Source organism: Penicillium maclennaniae (genome assembly GCF_028827695.1).
Source record: "Penicillium maclennaniae strain IBT 15551 chromosome Unknown utg000007l:1.0-4884863.0:1.0-4888362.0, whole genome shotgun sequence".
In the NCBI taxonomy this organism is placed as follows: domain Eukaryota; kingdom Fungi; phylum Ascomycota; class Eurotiomycetes; order Eurotiales; family Aspergillaceae; genus Penicillium; species Penicillium maclennaniae.
The window spans coordinates 1953510-1972415 of NW_026623219.1; the positions used below are offsets into that span (position 1 = coordinate 1953510).

The 18906-nt window shown below is 52.0% G+C and overlaps 5 protein-coding genes across 5 annotated transcripts; 3 read left to right on the forward strand and 2 right to left on the reverse strand.

Annotated features, from left to right (window-relative positions):
* Positions 1-70: 70 nt before the first annotated feature.
* N7477_007951 (putative dUTPase) lies at positions 71-430 on the forward strand (the record flags this gene model as incomplete). The annotated part of the gene is made up of 2 exons (XM_056969614.1): positions 71-149; positions 207-430. 2 exons carry the CDS (start codon positions 71-73, stop codon positions 428-430), a joined length of 303 nt encoding a protein of 100 aa, XP_056819646.1.
* A 1006-nt stretch (positions 431-1436) lies between these two features.
* On the reverse strand, positions 1437-1722 carry N7477_007952 (uncharacterized protein; the record flags this gene model as incomplete). Its single annotated transcript, XM_056969615.1, has 2 exons — positions 1437-1468; positions 1515-1722. 2 exons carry the CDS (start codon positions 1720-1722, stop codon positions 1437-1439), a joined length of 240 nt encoding a protein of 79 aa, XP_056819647.1.
* A 721-nt stretch (positions 1723-2443) lies between these two features.
* N7477_007953 (uncharacterized protein) lies at positions 2444-2638 on the reverse strand (the record flags this gene model as incomplete). Its single annotated transcript, XM_056969616.1, has 1 exon — positions 2444-2638. The coding sequence occupies one exon, from the start codon at positions 2636-2638 to the stop codon at positions 2444-2446; it is 195 nt and encodes a 64-aa protein (XP_056819648.1).
* Positions 2639-3566: 928 nt separating this feature from the next.
* Positions 3567-5811, forward strand: N7477_007954 (uncharacterized protein; the record flags this gene model as incomplete). Its single annotated transcript, XM_056969617.1, has 2 exons — positions 3567-5505; positions 5564-5811. The coding sequence occupies 2 exons, from the start codon at positions 3567-3569 to the stop codon at positions 5809-5811; spliced, it is 2187 nt and encodes a 728-aa protein (XP_056819649.1).
* Positions 5812-15174: 9363 nt separating this feature from the next.
* On the forward strand, positions 15175-18170 carry N7477_007955 (uncharacterized protein; the record flags this gene model as incomplete). Its single annotated transcript, XM_056969618.1, has 4 exons — positions 15175-15446; positions 15521-16605; positions 17129-17812; positions 17989-18170. Coding segments are annotated over 4 exons (2223 nt in total), but the record flags the coding sequence as incomplete, so codon positions are not given.
* Positions 18171-18906: the final 736 nt, after the last annotated feature.

Sequence of the window (18906 nt, forward strand, 5' to 3'; positions counted from 1 at the left end):
TCCACACCTCACCACTTCATCACCCCCCAAACTCCTCCACCGCAGCATTTTCAAAAAAAACCCCGACACCATGATCCTTAGCGGCACCCAGATCCTATCCCGCAACCTCGTCCAAAACCTCCTCAACAGCTCCCTCCAACTCCAACCCTGTGGCATCGACCTCACCCTCCGATAAATCTCCCAGTGGACCACCCCTGCCACAATAGACTTCACCAACGCCAATCGCAAAGCCGCCAAAACAACACTACTCCAATTCACGGACACAATCACCCTAAAGCCAGGATCTTATCTAATCGATTTCAACGAAACGGTCAAAGTCCCCCGGAATTGCATGGCGAGCGTGTTGCCCCGCTCGTCGCTTTGGAGATCCAGCGTGGGTATTAGTGCGGGTGTGGTGGATGCAGGGTACGAGGGGGCCATGGGGCGATGATGGATGTCCGGAATCCGTTGGGTATTGTCTTGTATAGGGATGCGAAGCTTGCCCAGGTAGTCTTTGAGGAATTGGGGGAGATGGTCGATGGGTATCAAGGGGTCTATCAGGGGGCTGTGTGCAGTGTTGGACGGGATGGGGATGAGGTGAGAAAGTAAGTTTTTCTGTTCCTAGTCTTTGGGCTAGGATGTGATGGAATGGGAATGGTATTATGTTGGCTTAAAGGCACATTTCGATAGTGAGCTTTTGTTCTGTTGGAATCTTGATTCAAGTACTTGATACCAAAATAGGAAGTAGGTCTGATGTGGGACGACCTTGATTACGGCCATGCATGATATTCTTGTCAATTTCGGCATGGGTACAACAAGAAGTGACCATAAGCGTAAAACTAAGCTCAAATTCTGACCTTCTGTATGGGGATAATGTGCTCTTCCGTAGGCCCGAGAGTTGGCGTGGACTGACCCCTCGCATTATTTGAAACCAGACATTCTACAATTATCAAATGTAAGAACTAAAATAACTCGAGTAAAAATTGGTTTCGAAAGGGCAATGAGACCTTTGTGTGTTGCCAAGTGACAGAAAATTCAAGTTAATACCCCTTGTTGTTCTACCAAGCTGCAAAATCCTATAAGGGAAGTAAGAAAGCAAAGGAGGTAGAAAAAATAAAAATAAAAAAAACTTGCAACGCATGAAATGAGGCAATCTTCATCGACTCTCGACATCTAGGACTGACCCTGAAAACAACACTGAAACTAATCAAGTAGGTTAAAAACAGCAAGACAGGAGTGGAAAGAACAGACAAAACACCAGATCAAAATGAAACCAGAATGCTCGAAGCCCCCGCTTCGATCTATTCTCCATACACCGATGTATACCAAGCCTCCAGACACCTTGCTGAAACAAAAAAAAAGCCGCGAGACGAGTGATACCTCTGGAAACCAGATTTTCGAAGTAGACTGTCTCTCATCTACCCACTCATGGCGAGTGAAAGTGATGGCTCAGACATTCACCGAGCCACACGAGCCACACTTGTCGTGACTGCAGATTGGGCATCGATCCGGAGATAGAGCAGGATTGCACATACTCTCGCACATATGGCACACCCACCACAAATCACACGTAATTGCCGCACCGGACCCAACAAGGTCCGTGTTTCCGGCACGCCATCGGTGCACAGGCGGAATATTCGCGACATCGGTGAAGTAACGGTGGTAGAGGTGGTCGAAGCTCTGAGCTGAAACACCAGCGGCCGAGAGGGACGAGCCAGCTTGGGATCCGTGGGCAAGAGGCATTTTATAAGACGTTGAACGTTGAGGATATGGTGGTATAGGGTATGATTGTGGAGGGGCACGAAACACCCAACGACTGATAATTGAAGCTTTGGTCTCTCTGTGGACTCAATAGACGATGCTGAAGAAACTAGAGACCATGATCATAGTCACTTTCTTTATACCATTCACCGGTGTATACGTCAATTGAACCTGCACCCTCACCTCCTGGGTGTACATTCTATCAACCAGTATTTATGCGTCATAAGTGCCTCAACTGGGGAGGTAAATGAGCCCGTCTCCATCAGGGCGCGGGCGTAGGAAAGGTGAATGCCATCAAACAAATAACCAAGAGTGAAGCGGAGGCTCGATACTGGGGAACGGACCATCCAGGGAAGCCGAATTAGCCATCATTGAAGACGATCCTCCCAGGGCACCCGCACCCAGGCCGGAACAGCACATCAGATCGGAACCTGGGCACGCGACGGCGAAGAAAGAATTCGGCGAGTCAAATCTAGCCTTGCAATACGATGACCCAGCATGGGGCCAATGATGGTCGATACCCATGTTCAGAGCGTCGGGTCAGGCTAGGCATCTTGCTTGCATTACATCGAACCCGCCGAGAGCCGGGCCAAGGGGAAGGGCCTTGGGCGGTGGGCCTTTGGTTTCGACACCGTCTGAAGATCCTGGGTTGCTGAGTGGCTCGCTTCGTTTGGTACGGGGCGGGCGTGGCGCGGGAAGTGGGCTAAACCGCCCTAGCTATGAGAAATGGGGTGTGACTTGCCTCATGGATGACCTCCCGGATGCCCTGATTGATTCGCACGTCGAGGGCCGCGAAAGTGTCGTCGGAGCAGGTGGGGTGTATTGGTGGGACGGGTGTGATATGAATGGTGAAGAGGGTGACGGTGGAGATGGGAAGAATCTTGGAATGTTCGGCCATGTTTCACGAGTAGAATAACCACGAATGGTGGTAGATTGGGAGATTGATCGACCGGAGCGAGGAGATGAGGTGGATATCGACTGAGATGTGGTCTACTGTATGGATATTGATGCTGAAACCCGACCGGCCGAGTATACTTCGTACTCCAATCACTTGGTCGTTTGAATCCGTGACTCCGGACCTCAATGATCCGATCCGAAATGCCAATGTCTTGCGCCCAGGCGACTTTGCCCGTCGAGCACCCGGGCACATCGGCAGTGCAGAGCCTCACATGGGAGACATGGAGACATGGGGATCACCAGGATGACAGCAGGGAGAGAACCATGGTTTCATGCCCCTCCGATCCAGACATTCCAACCCCACGGGTCGAAAAGGTTCCAGTGTGTAAACATCCAAGATACCAAAAAAGTTCCCAACTGCCAAAACCTCCATTCTCCCTGCATTGACTAGTAAACGAACGAGAAGCAAAAATAAAGCCTAGCTCCGACTGTGGCAGAAGCCCAAGTGGGGTCTTTGTCATCGGCGGCGCCCACCATTTTGCGTCATTCCCCAATCTCACCGTGGACTTTTCTCTCCTTTTTCTGTTTCACATCATCGGCTTCATTCATCGGGCTGTAGCCTCCCCCGACCCGTGGTATCGAATTGATCGAAGATCCCCCTTTTCAATCTTACTCGCCAAAGCTCGACCCAGTCCGGACCCTCACCTCCTCGGCCCCATCGGATCCTACCTGCTGTTTGGGAGGCACGAGGAGCTACTGTACTTAAATTGAAAGACGACCGCAGGTATTTTTCAAGAATCATCAGCTCGTGCAGTCAAGATGCGGCATTCTAATGTTGATCGTGCAGTCCCCCGCCCATCCCGCTGAACCACTCGGCAGCCCTACGAAGCCACGGCTTCAGCTGGTATCTTCCATATCCCCAAGTCAAAATGAGCTCCTCCACCTACTACCGCAACCTGTCGCCAACCGGGGGACGTCACCACGTGGCAGGCCCCCGTGCGTCGACCGGCATGGTGCAGCTCGGCTCTTCCCACGATCCCTATGACGTCTCAAGGAGCCGCTACGATTATGACGATTATTACTACCCTTCTGATGTCGGATACTCGGCCTCTCATAGACACCAGCCACATCATCGGTCCTCGTCGAGGATCGAGGCTCAGCCGGTCTCTTCTCAAAAGTTCCGTGATCCTGGCCAGCCGACTAAGAAGCGGACGGAGTATACACTTCAGCCTCAGCCCCAGTCCAGACATAGAAGCCACACGGCGTCTGCGGCCGATTTGTACGATATTCCGGTGCGATTGTCTGTGCCGTCTTCATCATCTTCCGGTCATCTTCGTCCGGCGGCCAGCTCGGGTCGAGGCCGCTCTCCCAGTCCTCTTCCCTCCACTTCCAGCCAGTATCTGACTCCGCATTCTTCTCATTCTTCTCACCATGGCCATCGCCGAGTGTATAGCACGGACTATGCGAGCGATACTGGTCGTTTGGACCCGCGTGATAGTACCAAGCGTCACTCTCCTCAGCATACGTATCGTCATCATACTTCGAGTGGGCGTCGTCGACACCCCGCCTACGATGGACTGCAGAAAGGCGATGATATTGACTCCTATGATGCCTACTCTTACACAAATGCGCGAGAGCAATTTGACAGAGACTATCCTGTCAAACCGCGTCACCCTGTATCCAGGTCTTCGGTAGACCGTCCTCTCAGCATGAATGTAATGGATGAGCATCCCCAGCTGCTACGAAAAGAACGAGCTGAACGACCTCACGGACCCCCTCCGACTTCGTGGGGCTTGGACAAGATCGATCGTGAGGGCCGGCGCTCATCCAGAAACTCCGACGGTCACCGGGATACATCGAGAACCAGGGACGCCTCCCGGACAAGGGATGCTTCTCGAGCAAGAGGCGGCCACGACCGTGCCCTAGCCGCCCTACCTCACGAGTCCGACGATGGCTATGATTCGTACAACGACGGTCGCCGTAGGCGTCACCGCAGACATCGACGCGAGAGTGACAGACACGGTGATGATCGATCGCCGCGCCCACGCAATGGCACTGGCGAGCAGATCTTAGCAGCCGGTCTTGGAACGGCTGCCTTGGGTGCGGGTTACTCCGACATGTCGGATTATGACCATCGTGCCTCGAAACATCGACACGGTCACCACTATGATCTTGACCGGGAGTACGATTCCGCCCAGCCTACGACTCGAGATCTTCATGAAACCTCCCCTAGTGCCGAAAATAAGCAGCTCTACTTGGAACCGAGCAAGGCCGTCCGTCCTCGTCGGCGGTCACGGGCACGCTCTCGGGGAAAAGACAGCGGCTCAGATACTTACACAGACGACGAGGACCTTCGCAAGTACCGGCGAGAGCCTTCTGCGGCGGATCATCGGAGTAGACATAGCAGCACAGACACCAGCAGCGCTGAGGACCGCTCCTCCAGACGTCACCGCTCCCACTCGCGTCATCGGTCGTCACGTTCACAAAGAAGACTAGAGGATGGGCAGACGAATGGCTCACGTCACTCTCCAACTGACAGCAAGGAGGACGTCAGGAAGGTTATCACTGTCGAGCCGCCCACCAAAGAACCCGAGGCTGCGCCCAAGGGTATCCTCAAGCCACCCCGTCAGAGCTTCCCCGAAGAACCCAATCCAATACGAGAAGGGGTTGCTCCTCTCAAGGATGCCCATAAGCAGGGTATTCCTCCGGGAGCTCGTTGGACCAAGATCGACCGCAGACTAGTCAACCCGGAGGCATTGGAGGCAGGCAACGAGCGATTTGAAGAGCGGTCGGACTATGTCATTGTGTTGAGGGTTCTGTCCAAGGAAGAAATTCAGGCCTATGCTGTGAAAACACAGGAGATCCGAGGTGAGCTTTACCCAAATCCAGAGATGTGTCCATCACATTCACTAACCTTTGCCTCAAGATACTCGCCGCCAGGAGTACATTGACGACAAGCGCCGTCGTATGGAAGAGAATCAGCGTCACGGCCGCCGTGGTGAAGAGACTTCAAGCGACGACGAAGACGAAAGCCCAGAGCAACTAAAGCTCGAGGCACCACCTGTTGCAGAGCTTGAAGCGCCACGTCTTCCAATTCGCCCTCGAGAGTCCACCAACTCTCCAGAATCCGATCGAGCAAAAATGGCACCTACAGCTGCGCCGGCACACGGCTAGGTAGTTCATCTGTTCAACAATCCCCTCAAAACCGTACAGGATTGGCATAAAGGAAAAAAAAAAGCCATTGGTATCCAAGTCTAGGGGCCCTGGCCGTGCTCCGTTCCCTGACGCAAGGCCATCTGGCTCTGATGAAACAGCCAGCATCACCCTTGTATGCATCTCATTTACGCATACACGTCATCTCAATGGACACTCAGCTTAGCATTCATATCATTCAGCGTACTACCCTCAGGCCGGGAAAACTCCCGAGCCAATGCATTGTCGTTATCAATCTCAGTACTACTACTTATAAAATCTCACCATAGCCATCCGCATAATATCTAGCAGCGTAGACGGTACCTTCGACAAGCGTACAGCCGCCCAATATCTCAGTCCTACGCTAGCTCAAGTTCAGCCCTTGTACTACCATCAGCACAAACTCAGCCGTAGCCGCAGCCGTACCTCAAATATTCTATGCAGTACTCTCCCTCAATATCCCGAAGATTGAGACCTTCAGTCCCAATCCAACATCAAAACAAAAGTACACATTTGAACATCCCAAAAACTGACATACATACCTCGGAGATTATCACCCGCCAGCCAGCCCCAATAAAGCCCTCCAAGCGACACCCTTAAGGCACAAGAACTGAGGGCCGAAGAATAACACCCGGCAAGAGGAAACCCCGAATCAGGAACAGGACCAGAACCAGAAACAGGGTCACTGGTGAAAAGTCAAGTCAGGTCGCAGAATGCAAGTGCGCCACAGACGTGCCCAGCAAAGCATTTCTCGAGCGCAAGTTTCCCCCCCAATTTCCCGCCTTTCATTCACTCTCAAGCTAGAGCCCGAGTGCAGAGACAGGAGGAGACGCTACCCAGAAGCGAGTGTGATTGTGACTTGTTGTCGTCCAGGCTGGGAATTGTTCGGTTCAGATGAATCTGCGATCAGGTTGACAAAGTGGCGACTTGTAGAGTGGAGCATATTGAACGGGGAACGGGCACAGGGAGGGGCATGATATGGTGAATACAGTATTCCTGTTGACTGCACGTCCAGTAAGATGATGATCGACGGGGACAATAACACGGGTATTTTGTCCGCCCAATTATATGTTTTCGTAGCGTCATGGATGTTGAGTTATTTGAATCATAAACTCCTCTTGTTTTCTGATGTAGGTGCCTGCTTTGCTTCTATGGACGGATGGAATGATTGACTTATGGGGTGGGATGAGAGGGCAAGGTATGGAGAGGGAAGGGAGGGGCGTGGATCCAGGAAATCATCCGGACGCCACGCCACGTTGTACATGGGCTTAGTCTCGTACTGACGTGTGTGCTTTTGCCATATCTTCGATACCCGGCAATCTCTATTGTGAAGTGTCGAGGCATGATTCATGGTCAACTCTACACTACCTGGTTGGCCCAGAGGGTTGGGAGGAACATATGGGAACATAAGAACATGGTAAAGGACGTTTTAAGAGGCAACGGTCTTCTTGCCGGTCGATTAGAGAGATTGTGATTCGTGTGCGATATTAATGTACAGTACTCGATGTATCGCGATATCCAATAGATTGTAGCGAGGAAGCGAGATCGATTGCGGGAATGATTTAATGGGGGCGTGGCGATCTTAGTCGTTTCAAGAAGGAAGGAACACCCCGAGCCGAGCTGAAGATTGGCTTTTTGATAGTTTTGATCGTGACCCTTCGGTATGGAATGCCCGTTCGTCGCATTGCGGGATTTGATGACTTTTTTCTACACGGGTCGGATTTAGGGAATATGTCCGACAGGCTGTATATGGAGATGGTGATTGGTTTCGCTCCATTGATAATCGAATGGACCACAGGATTCAAAAGCGCGCTATACGAGTCATGTCGACTCATGTCGGGCCAAGGAGATGCCTCGTCTCGTACCTGGGCTCCACTGTTGGATTTTTTAGAAAAAAAAACATTTGTTCCACGGAGAAAAGGAAAAACATGTTAAGCACGACCCGTGCAGTGGAGAGGTGTGGCCAACGGTTGATTCACTCCGGGAAGTTGTGTAAGCGGTCTCTTCATAGCGCGAATCAATCGTGCAAAACTGGGTTGTCTGATGGTTGAAACACCCGTTGATCTCAGAGGGCGCAGATTTGTTGGGTTAGGATTTATTTGCAGATGCCTCTGTGATCTATACTTTATTCGTGGGAGATTCAAGCCGTCCCTAGAGCCACTCACACGCGACGGCGCCTCCGCAGGCCTAAACGGTACTTCTCAATTCACGGCGGTATAGCAAGTTTGGGAACCGCGATGGCCCTGTGCAGCTGTAGTCCGGCTCTTTGAACACCGGATTCCATCGATGATTGATGCACATGGATTGGTTCGCCACCCCCTGCGTCCGCCTCTTTTGACAACCAAGTGCCGTCGCTTTGGCTTTATTCTTCCAGTCCGGCGAGGGACAGAGACAGAATCAATCTATTTTGACTTTGCAATGCCAGGTTACCGCGGAGTTGTCTGCCGACGCCACGAGAGTACGAATAAGGTGCAGACAGATGCAGATAAACGATGCGGGTATGTTCGGTGGTAAAACGTTCACGTCCGGGGACACTTCAGGACCCTAATCATAATAGGTATTCCATAGGTATCGTGCAGCGATCAACCCCCAAGGTTCCTATTCCCGGCTAAGGCTGAACTGTCCTGCGGTCAAGATCATGAAACAAGGCCGGGCCATGCGACTGCAGTGCTGCAGATTTGACCGATAGATCACAATTTTGCTCGTCAGAGTCTCTGCAGCAAGTATCGGTGTGCGATTCAGATGCGGTCAGGAATCATTTCCGACTCATAAACTCAGACACGTTCGGCATTTCTATTTCCCTATAGACTTGACGGGGTCTGAGACCCGTGTAGTGGACACACTACCTAAGGGCCCATCGGGACTCCATCGTGTACTGTATACGCTCGGAGCCGGATGGTGGGGCCGAACCAGACTACGAGTTGGGTCTTTGGTTTTTTGTTTGTCTGAATTTGACATTGCTATGAAAACTTGAAAACCGTGGGAATGGAGTTGGAAGAACTAGGAGAGCTGGGAAAAACTTGGTTCGAGAGGGGACCCCTCCTCGAATTGCCGATTATTGCGTGCTTGCGGGCAGATTCAACCGATTAGAGAAGGGGTCAAATCACCACAGTTGATTACAATTTACCCGGAGTATCTCTCGATTGGGGATTCCCGAACCATCTTATTCGTTCTAGGACGATCCGGAGTGCGGAGAAGACCACTTTGTCCCCGATGCGGTCGAACAGGGGATCCCGTTCCCTCCCCTCCTCCCCTCTTAGCCGATTCAACTCCAAGACATCTCTACCAAACCTAAAAGCTCACAACCGTTGGCGCCCCTCCCACCCCCGGAGCAGATCCTCCCCGGGTGGACGATGATTCCGTGCATTTGAGCCAGGGTATGACAACTTTATTTCAAAGGCATGTCAGGACCAGGAAGGTGAAGGTCTGGTCTCAAACTGTAGATGTGGCTTAGCCTGAGCGACGTGGGTGAAACCCCGAGCTCTAGAGGAAATGAAAATACCAGCCCCCAAGACTCCGACCACGCCTGCATCCATGGGACCGGGTGGCCCGGGAACCAGTTACTGACTAGACTCGTTAGGAGTTCTACCCAGGGGCGGTAACAATCACAATCCCTCTTTTACTTTAATGACCGTGGTACTTTACCTTATGACGCACCCTCTCGGGGCTTGTTTACGACGTGGCTCTCCATCCTCACGTGAGTTGTATGGCGTGCCAAGTGATGCGCAATCCAAATGGCAAGCAGATATCGGTGGGTCCGAGCATGGTTTGATATCAAAAGCAAAGAACTCGTAACGCGGCGCTTGCCGACTGCCGACCATGGACTGATTCATCTGTCCACGGTCCATCCCCATGCTCTTCGTCCCTAGCTAGACCTGCACGTCGACAAATATTCTAGGATCAACACATACAATGAAGGGGAAAAAAATAAAAGTGGCTAGCGGGCAAACTCCAGGATCCATGAGCCGCATGGTGAGGTCAAGGTGACTTCTTGATTGCTGTGATCTGCACGCAGCAAGGGCGGCCCCCCCGGTCCCGGCTCCAACGTGGCCCGTGTTGCCGCGACGGGAAACCGGTCGAGGTAACCGTGCACCTAAAGGCATGGGAAAATCAATTTCAGTAAAAGAAGGGGAAGGGGGAGGGAAAGACTATAGCAAATGCTATGGCTGAATGTAGGATCTAGGTCAAAGGACTGGATCAAACACGGGGCCACCGCTCCTCTCAGTAACCGACTGCGAGCTCACTTTCTCCGACGGACCTCCATCTGGATGATCTTCGACAGGGTGGCGTCGCCGGTCCGTTCTTAGATCGCGCTCTCGCTCGTGCGTTGGATGTGAGTCCTGCAGGTCAGCGGACTCGAAGTGTCACCCTACAGTCGGACCAGAAATACAATGGTTCTGAAACTAGGCGGCGGGAACTGATTCCCTGGAAGAGATTCGAAGTATTTTGAAGTTACTGAAAATAATAAAAAATAAAAAATACAAACAAAAAAACTTTAGAATAAGGCCTCATAGCACTCTTTAGAAGATATGCCCGGAATGACGTCGACAACAATCTGAATAAACAAGTGTGGAGGCCCCCTTTTTGGATGATTGTCTGAGACTAAAGGAAAGAAAGCTAGAAGCAGCACGGGAGCCCTGTTCGAGAGAGTCTATAAGGTGCCGCACAGGCCATCTTTTCTGGCCCTTGACGTATCTCCCCCCTTTCGAGCGAGACGGAGCCAAGGCGATTTTGAGTCTAGTACCAGCAACGAGTCATTCTGGTCCTGTCTTTGTCCCCGACCGAGAGATCCGATTTCCCTGAGTTTCATAGTTTTGCTTTTTTTTCTTCATTTTTTCCTTTTTTTTCCTTTTTCCTTTTTCCTTTTTTATTTATTTTCTTTCTAAATTTTGGTTCCAGTTCTATTTGTGGTAAAGGGGGGGGGGGGGGCGGACGCCTAAGCTCTCAAATGCAAATGCAAGCCAAGCTCCAGCTCCGGACTCTCGCGTGCTCTCTTGGACCTGAGATCCGGGCGGTAGTGGCACACTCGGCAGATCAAATCGAAGACTGGATCTCGAGCGGTTGATCCGCCCAGGGGTGTGTATCCCTGAGATTGCGGGAAGATTACTCCCCCATCCCCCCCCCCTCCTCTCTCTCCGTCTCATCCATGGTTCGCCGAGGACAACCCCGGTCGAAAAGTCAGCCATCGATTGGAATGCCAACTGTGAAACCTTTCTGGAACGGTACCACGCTCCTGTGCACATGTGCTGTCAGCGGCAAAGGACCGATGCGCTTCCTTGCATGCCGGTGGAAATAAGAGTGACTGGTTCGTTGCAGCTCGGGTACTTTCTACCTTATACTGCATCCAGTAATCCCGCATACCCTAGGTATGCGACGTGTGGTGGGTCCCGCTATCACCCTTTCCCTCCGGTCTGAACGATCGTCCAAACTATTCTCAGAGCTGTCCGAAGTCTAGATCGGGTCTTCGATGGGAGAGAGAGTAGAATGAGAACTGAGGTGGAGAAAAATGGGTACGGGTACGGGTACGGCTTTAGGCGAAGTACACGCTTGCTCGACCCTGGCACCCTGCATCGATCACAGGCGCCCAATAAGCGACGTGAGAGGGAGATGGGACACCGTTTTCATCTCGGCCTCACGGGCCTGCAGTCTCACAGTGCAAAAAAAAAAAGAATAAGAAGAGAAAAATCAATGATAATAGGAAAAAGAGAAGAGAGAAAATAAAAAAAAAACCAAAAAACAAAAAGAGAGGGGGGGCCAGTGGACTTGCCTATGCACACTGGCTTAGCCCCAACCTTCAGCTGAGTTCCTGAACCAAGCGTCGAGCGTCGAGTCCGCGCGCACGCATCACTGGCTCCGCCTTCAGCCGTGAATGGCTGCTGCGATTACGACGAACCCCCAAGCTAGCCTGCTTCTGGAAGCTCTCGAAGCAAACGAAGAGATGTGCCCACACCCCTCTCTCTCTCTCTTGACGGTAGCGTGGCTCCGGGTGCTTCCCTTGATCCCGGTGAGATCATCGGCAGTATTTTCTTATTCCGTGTTTCATAAGGTTGGATTGAGCCTCAGGTGAGCCGATTAGCCGTTCCTGAGTGGATGGACAGTTAGAGACCGGGGGTGGCGATCGAGAGATGCCCAACGTGGGCCCAGTTACCAGGTGCCAGATGCCAGGTGCTAGGTGCTAGGTGCTAGGTGCTAGGTGCTAGGTGCTAGGTGCTAGGTGCTAGGTGCTAGGTGCCAGATGCCAGGTGCTAGGTGCTAGGTGCTAGGTGCCAGATGCCAGGTGCTAGGTGCTAGGTGCTAGGTGCCAGGTGCCAGGTGCCTCTGAGGGTATTTTCAAGAATGACCCCGGGTCATTTATCTACTTGGGCAGCTCGTCGTGGCCTCCACCTCGGCTTTTAGTGCTCGACAAATGAGAGGCATCGGCCAGTTCACATGTCTGGGTGTCTGGACTCGAAAGGATTCGAGGTGTACGGGGCAGCATTCGCGCGCCGTGGGCGCCGTCTTTCTCGAACACCTTTTTCGATGAGAGGTGCCAAGCCCGACCGAGACGCAGAGCTAGCGCTGCTTCGGTCTTAGAGGCGAACCTGGGTGGAGGTCAGCATCGGGGGAAGATGATAAAGCGAACTGAGATCTTTCCATTGGTCCGTCGTGCAGGAGACGAATGGAGGAGCTGGAGCGGGCCAAAGACCGCGTCCTGCTCTCTCTGTCTCTCTCTCTTCTCGACGTTCGGGAAGCACCAGGACCGAACGAGTCTTGTACTGGTTCATCCGAAGTTCAGGCTGGGGGAAACCAAAGACCAGAGCCACACGGTTTCCTGCCATGAATGCTCGTCTCGCCGGGAATGTGATGGGCGCCGTTAGGCTGTTTCGAGTTTATTTAGACGGGGCCGCCGAGGGATGGAGTCATGCATCCCGATCTCATTGGGGCCAGTGGAGAACGGGGGAAGTCAGGCCGGGGACCACCGACGACAACTTGGGAGCCACCGACTACTCGAGCCAGTTAGATCCGTTGTGTAACCAGCTGCTATTGCTTACGACTTTGGTCCACACGAGCAATGTGTCTCTCCCACCCCGCCGACCCCAAGATATACTCCGTGGAAATCGCTCAGCCCAACAGGTTGCCGTAAATCCCGTCTTCCGTACCTGAAACTGGTCTCTGCACAATTCCATGTGTTCATTCGAGTCCCTATAGCCCGAGGTCCACTCTCTCCCACGCTCTCTTGCTTTCCTCTCCAGCCTTGACGCCTTCTAGACCGAGGGACGCTACGGATCGTCCCAGCTGCCTCCCCGAAGGATGCGCGATCTCGAACGTGGGCGCAAACACTATCCTATCGATTCTCGACCTAGGCCGCGGGTGCTGACGGAAGTTTAGAAGTTTGCTCTAACAATTGCCCAAGGTTTTATTTCTTTTTTTTTTCCCCTCCATCGACGCTTGACTCTATGCAGGATAGACTGTCCACCAGAATCCAACACACCTCGAGAAGGATTCTTCGCTCACTCTTTGTCTGCGTTCAGAGAAAACAGAAATAATCCACAATCATGACTGGCTCCAGGCTGCGTCTTTTTACCCTCCTCGTAGGTGGACGTATCATCGTCACTCCACTCAGTCCGAACCCTACTTAATCTTCTCGGTCCAAGGCAGAAGAGAAACCCAAAATCAAAGAGCCACAGCCAAGAAAGGGGACCCGCCCAGGCCGTTGAAGCCTCCAAACTAGTATAGATCAGCTACCCAGAAACAAAGACGATCGAGTGCCGTATCCATCGTGCTTTCGTCCCCTCGTTCTCCACTTGGAGTCGTGCAGTGACATTGGGCTTGCTCTCTCTCTCTCTCTCTCTCTCTCTCTCTCTCTCTTCCACGCACCGGCTCTGCATGCTGCACATCATTCACCCTCGCCCCCCCCCCTCTCCCCCTCCCAAGGCGTTTAAATCTGCCTCTCGGCTAGGCTGTGCTCAAAGTGATGATGACACTCATGTAATTTTAAAAACCTCCACCTGAGGCTCGGATGTTTACCGGTCTCGACTTGTTGGTAGCAATCTCCTCTCCTGCATCCATCCTGGCCGATATTACACCACTTTCCCGCTAGTGAGCTCTTCCTCATATTTCTTACTTCTGCTGGAAATAAAAAGACGAAGCTTGGGTGTCTGGATTTCGTCTATCCCCCATCTGGAATTTTTCTTTTTTTTTTTTACTTTTAATTTGAATTTCTTTTTATTTTTTTCCTTCCTTTTCTTTTTTTCTGATTTATTATTTTCTCCGCCTCGTTAATTTAGAAAAGGACACCCGGACACCATGGATCTCGGTGCAGCTAAATAAAGGACCCTAGACCCTCCACCTCGCATTCCCATCGTGCCCTGAACCCCAGTCTAGCCGTGTGTCGCGCAGGAGCCTCAGGCCGTCGGGATCGCCCTTGACTCCACGCGCTTCTTCCTGAGCGCGCCAAACATCCTAGTTCTTTCTTGTCCCTCCAGGAAAGATTCTGTCCGAGGCCGTGAGAACACCGGCATGGTTCACACTGACTTCGGTCCTCCTTCGGCAAAATACAAGGAAGAGCCCGTTGACGATTCCGTGAGTACTCGTTTTTCTTAGATCTTGGGTGGCTTTTCCCATCATATCACAATCCGAGAGACTTTGCTTCTATCGAGCTTGGGAGAAGCTGTTTTGGAGGACGCATCCGCCATTTATGGGCAGCACAATCAACTATGCGCCTTCTATGTGAGAATGCGCTCTCAATATAGATCTGAGCCAACTTCAATTCCGCATTGAGATCCTCAAACTTGCGGTGATCAGTCTGTTGCGAACGACTTCAACACACCTGGCGCAAAAGCTATAGGCGCATATTCAGACCATCACTTCTCCTCGAGACCGGAATGTCTGATCCTCGTGAACTTTGCCGAGTCTCCAAAGAGAGTGCAATGAAAACACGAAACTGTGTAGCCACTCTGATGGAATAGGCAAACACGAGGTGTGCTTTGTCCCTCGGAAGAAAAGAACCACTCGCAGAGCTGTGAAAGCCCCAGCGCTACACAGATTCGTGGGTTTCTTTGGCCCTGGACGGAATATCCTGGTTGATACCCTGGCCCATTTGTGACGCACCTGAGTTCATCCCTGCTCAAGGCATTCGTGGCGACTCTTCTCCCCCTCCATGATAAGCTGCTTTAGCTTGTGGAGAACTCACCGATGGACATGAATCTAGCTGTGCTTTCAAGTTCCTCTTTCACGAATGTTCCCCCCCCCCCCTCCCTTCCCTCCCATGTTCATAGGTTGTTGTACCACCCTTTGGGCTCGACCACCTTTACAGTTTCGTCCTATCTCTTTCAGTCAAACTGATATTGTGTCTCTTGTCTACAGCTTCAACACAGTTCGGGACGTCCAAGTCCTCGTTCTCAATATCACCATTTGCAAGGTCAAGCTTTGAAGCAGGGCCGCGCTTCGCCAATTCAACCTTCTTCCATCCCTACATCTACGTATCCGCCAGGAAGCAATATCCAACATTCTCATAGCGCCTACGGACCATCATCTCAGGAAGCGCCATATTATTCTAACCAACCCTCTTCATATACCCCCACAACTGCATCCGCACAGTATTCTTCCACCGGTAAGTCCAATAACTTCGTTTTATGGTCATACATGCACCATGCTTCACCCGATTGCAACGTTACTTTCCCCAAGGGAATTCAATCAACAAATTCAACAGGAGACTGATGAATAAACTAGGACCAGACCACATGGCCGCCACCACCCAAATGCAGCGGCCTTACCCCCCAATCTACCACACTCCTCAATCCAACTCTCCAGCATCCGTAGCTTCGCAGCCACATGATCAGCATGCACGCAACATCTACACGCAGTCACCACAGATGCCGCCCCAGATGTACGGCTACGCGCCATATTCGCCTATGAACCCGATTCAACCACCATATGCGCACCCTTCACCCCAGTCGCATACTCTCACATCGCAATCCATGATGATGCCGCCGCAGACGACCACTGCGCAAATGTCACCACATCAACCATCGCGCACCCCCAACACAGCTTTGTCCAGCAGCCCCGCTATGAAAATGGATTCAAACCCTCAAGGAGTGCAACGACCAATGCTCAATCCTCCTCTCCCAAGTGCCAGTAGCACTGGAATGTCCGGTGCCGGTATGCACCAGAATTCACCAATGGGAGCGAGCTCTAGTGCAGCCCCAGGACCCATCCCAGCCACAACTCCACTTGTTGTACGACAAGATGGCAACGGGGTTCAATGGATCGCCTTCGAGTACTCTCGAGATCGGGTCAAGATGGAGTATACGATCCGCTGCGATGTGGAATCCGTGAACGTGGACACTCTTAGTCAAGAATTCAAAACCGAGAATTGCGTATATCCTCGCGCATGCTGCGGCAAGGACCAATATCGAGGAAATCGGCTGGTCTACGAGACCGAATGCAACGCCGTCGGCTGGGCGCTCGCTGATCTCAATCCTGCTCTCCGCGGCAAGCGCGGTCTCATCCAGCGCGCAGTTGACAGCTGGCGAAACAGCAACCAGGATCCTCGACTCCGTAGCCGCAGAGTCCGGCGCCAGGCCAAGTTGAACCGTCGCCAGTCTGTGCCCACTGTTACTCCTCATATGGCGGCCGCTGCGCCTGTTGGACCGGGTCTGCCTAGCACAGCAATGCAAGCCCCGGGTTCTCGGCAAAATATCGGACCCATGTCTATGGGCCCACCTCAGCTGCATCACCATCATGCTCAACATACTCAGTCGGATGGCAGTCCAAAGATGGAAGTTGGTGTTAGCGGTATGTTTGATCACCAGATATGATGCGTTCCGTCGAGATTTCTTTTGCGAAATGTGCGGCGGGAATATGACCCAATGATCCCTGTACATTCTTTTTTCTTTATTCCCCATGGATGTTCAGGTCCGTAATTTGTTTGTGTGTGTGTTTATTTTGGGCTGGTGCTTGCTTCCTTGTCTAGGTCTCTGTTTGTGGGACTGGAAATCTTCTCATGTCTAGTATGACTTTTCGGATGTGGATATTTACACGTGGGAGTTTGTGACGAGTGTGTTGAAGATTGCGAAACATGCACTGGTGTACTACGGTCCAGGTTCGGTCTCCTTCTGCCTTTTCTTTTTTCTTTTTTGTTCTTTTGCTTTATTTTTTTTTTCTATGTTTGAGATTTCATACCCTGTGCCAGTTTTGCCTTATCATTCGATGCCGTCGCACATGTTCGTGCCTTTCTTCATTGGGATCCCGGGGTTCTCTCCCGACATTTGCACGTACAGCGTAGGCTAATTGTTCTCTTTCGTGTTTCCTTTTATAGGCTCTGACTACCCCGGTACTCAGCATTCTCTTGACACCCGTCTTCCCACCCCTCTGATCCCCGACATCCGACCCGCACATGTCTTCCATGATACCGCCGTGCCCGCCGGACACACTGGCCCAGCCATGCCACCACTGATGCGCGACAGCGGACATGACGCACTAAGTCGACGCCCAACAATTGCGACATCCAGCCGCGTGGATACAGGCGTCGATGTCGACGACGAGCAAAGTCCCGATAACAATGACCTCTTCGGCCAACTGCCCGAGGGCAAGAAACGCACATTCATCCTGGTCGAAGACCCGCACCGCGGATCTCGTGTCCGAGTCAAGGTCATGCTGGATAAAGTCAAGATGGAGGAAATCCCAGACTCATACCGCAAGTCTAACGCCGTGTATCCGCGGACCTACTTTCCTGTACAGATGAAAGACGCTCCGGGCCGAGTCCTCACCGGACGACGGTTCTTCGGTGACGACACCGAGCAAGTCGACGATCCTGCTGACTCCACTGTTGGCCGCACCACAGTCCCCGCACCTTCCTTAGACGGCGAGCGAGACATTGAAGTACCCAAGCTTTCTCGGCGGCGCCACCGTAACGAAGTCCTCCTGAATGACCTCGGATACCGACTTAGCTGGAGTCAGAGCCGGGTGTTCGCAGGCCGGATGCTATTTTTACAGCGATCGTGTGAGTTTTTTTTTTTTTTTTTCTCTTTCGCACCTTTTCTTTCCTGGGCGGTGATGCACGGCGGTGATGCACATTCTCGGCAGTTGTGTTTATCGTTTGCGTGGAGTGGGCCCGGCACGTGTCGCGGCTGAGACGTGTCTCACTGGAAAGTATGTAACGTGCTGACCAGGACCTAGTGGATGCCTACCGGAATAAGATGCGCAGTAGTATGCTCGCTGCGGGTCAGGACCCATCGGAGATTCCAGAACATTTCGATACTCGGCGTGGGAAGCGAAGGTTCCTAGAGCGTGGAGGTCGTCGGTTGGAGCCTGGGGCGCAATCTGCTGCTCAACGCAGTGCGGAGGAGGTAGAGGGATAACGGGTCTTTTTTGATGTCACCTTATGCTTTTTTTTTTTTGCGAGGGTTTCAATCTTTGTGCCCTGCTCTGCCCTGCTCTATTCTGTTCTATTCTTTTTTGACGGTTTCTGGTTTGAAGGGATCTATGTGGGACGAACACCAAAAACAAGGGAGCGACTCGGAATATTCGGAATGATTTTTGACGGCGCAGGGAATCGGATATGGGATGTATGGCTTTACGGATTATGAATTACGGCTGATGATAACCATGGCAAATATACACGTTCATGTTCGGTAAAGGAAAAGTAGTCTCCCATGCGGCGATACGAACCCTGGGTCGCATCCGGCCAAAAATAGAGACGTTGCCCCACCTCCGCCCACATTAAACCCTAGGAGGCCCTTGGGCCCTGCATTCAGTCATGTCAAGGTGAGATACACAGGTCCATCTTGACGAGGAACAATGAGTTAATATAGCAATATATGCGAATAATTGCAGATGGATATTCTCTATACAATATACTGATTATTATTTCCAAAAAAAAAAAGAAAGCGCAAATAATACGAGCAACCAACTGCTGTCATCCGTTGTCCGGGCCACGCTTTGTTGACGATCGCGGCCTTGGAACCTTCCCGCCTTTCCACCTGAACCCGTCCACAGGTACCGTCCACGGGTACGATCCATTCCTCATTCCACTTTGTCACTGAACTTTCTCTGGCCGGTCTCATCCCAAACTTGACCGGACCCCAACTGCGCCTC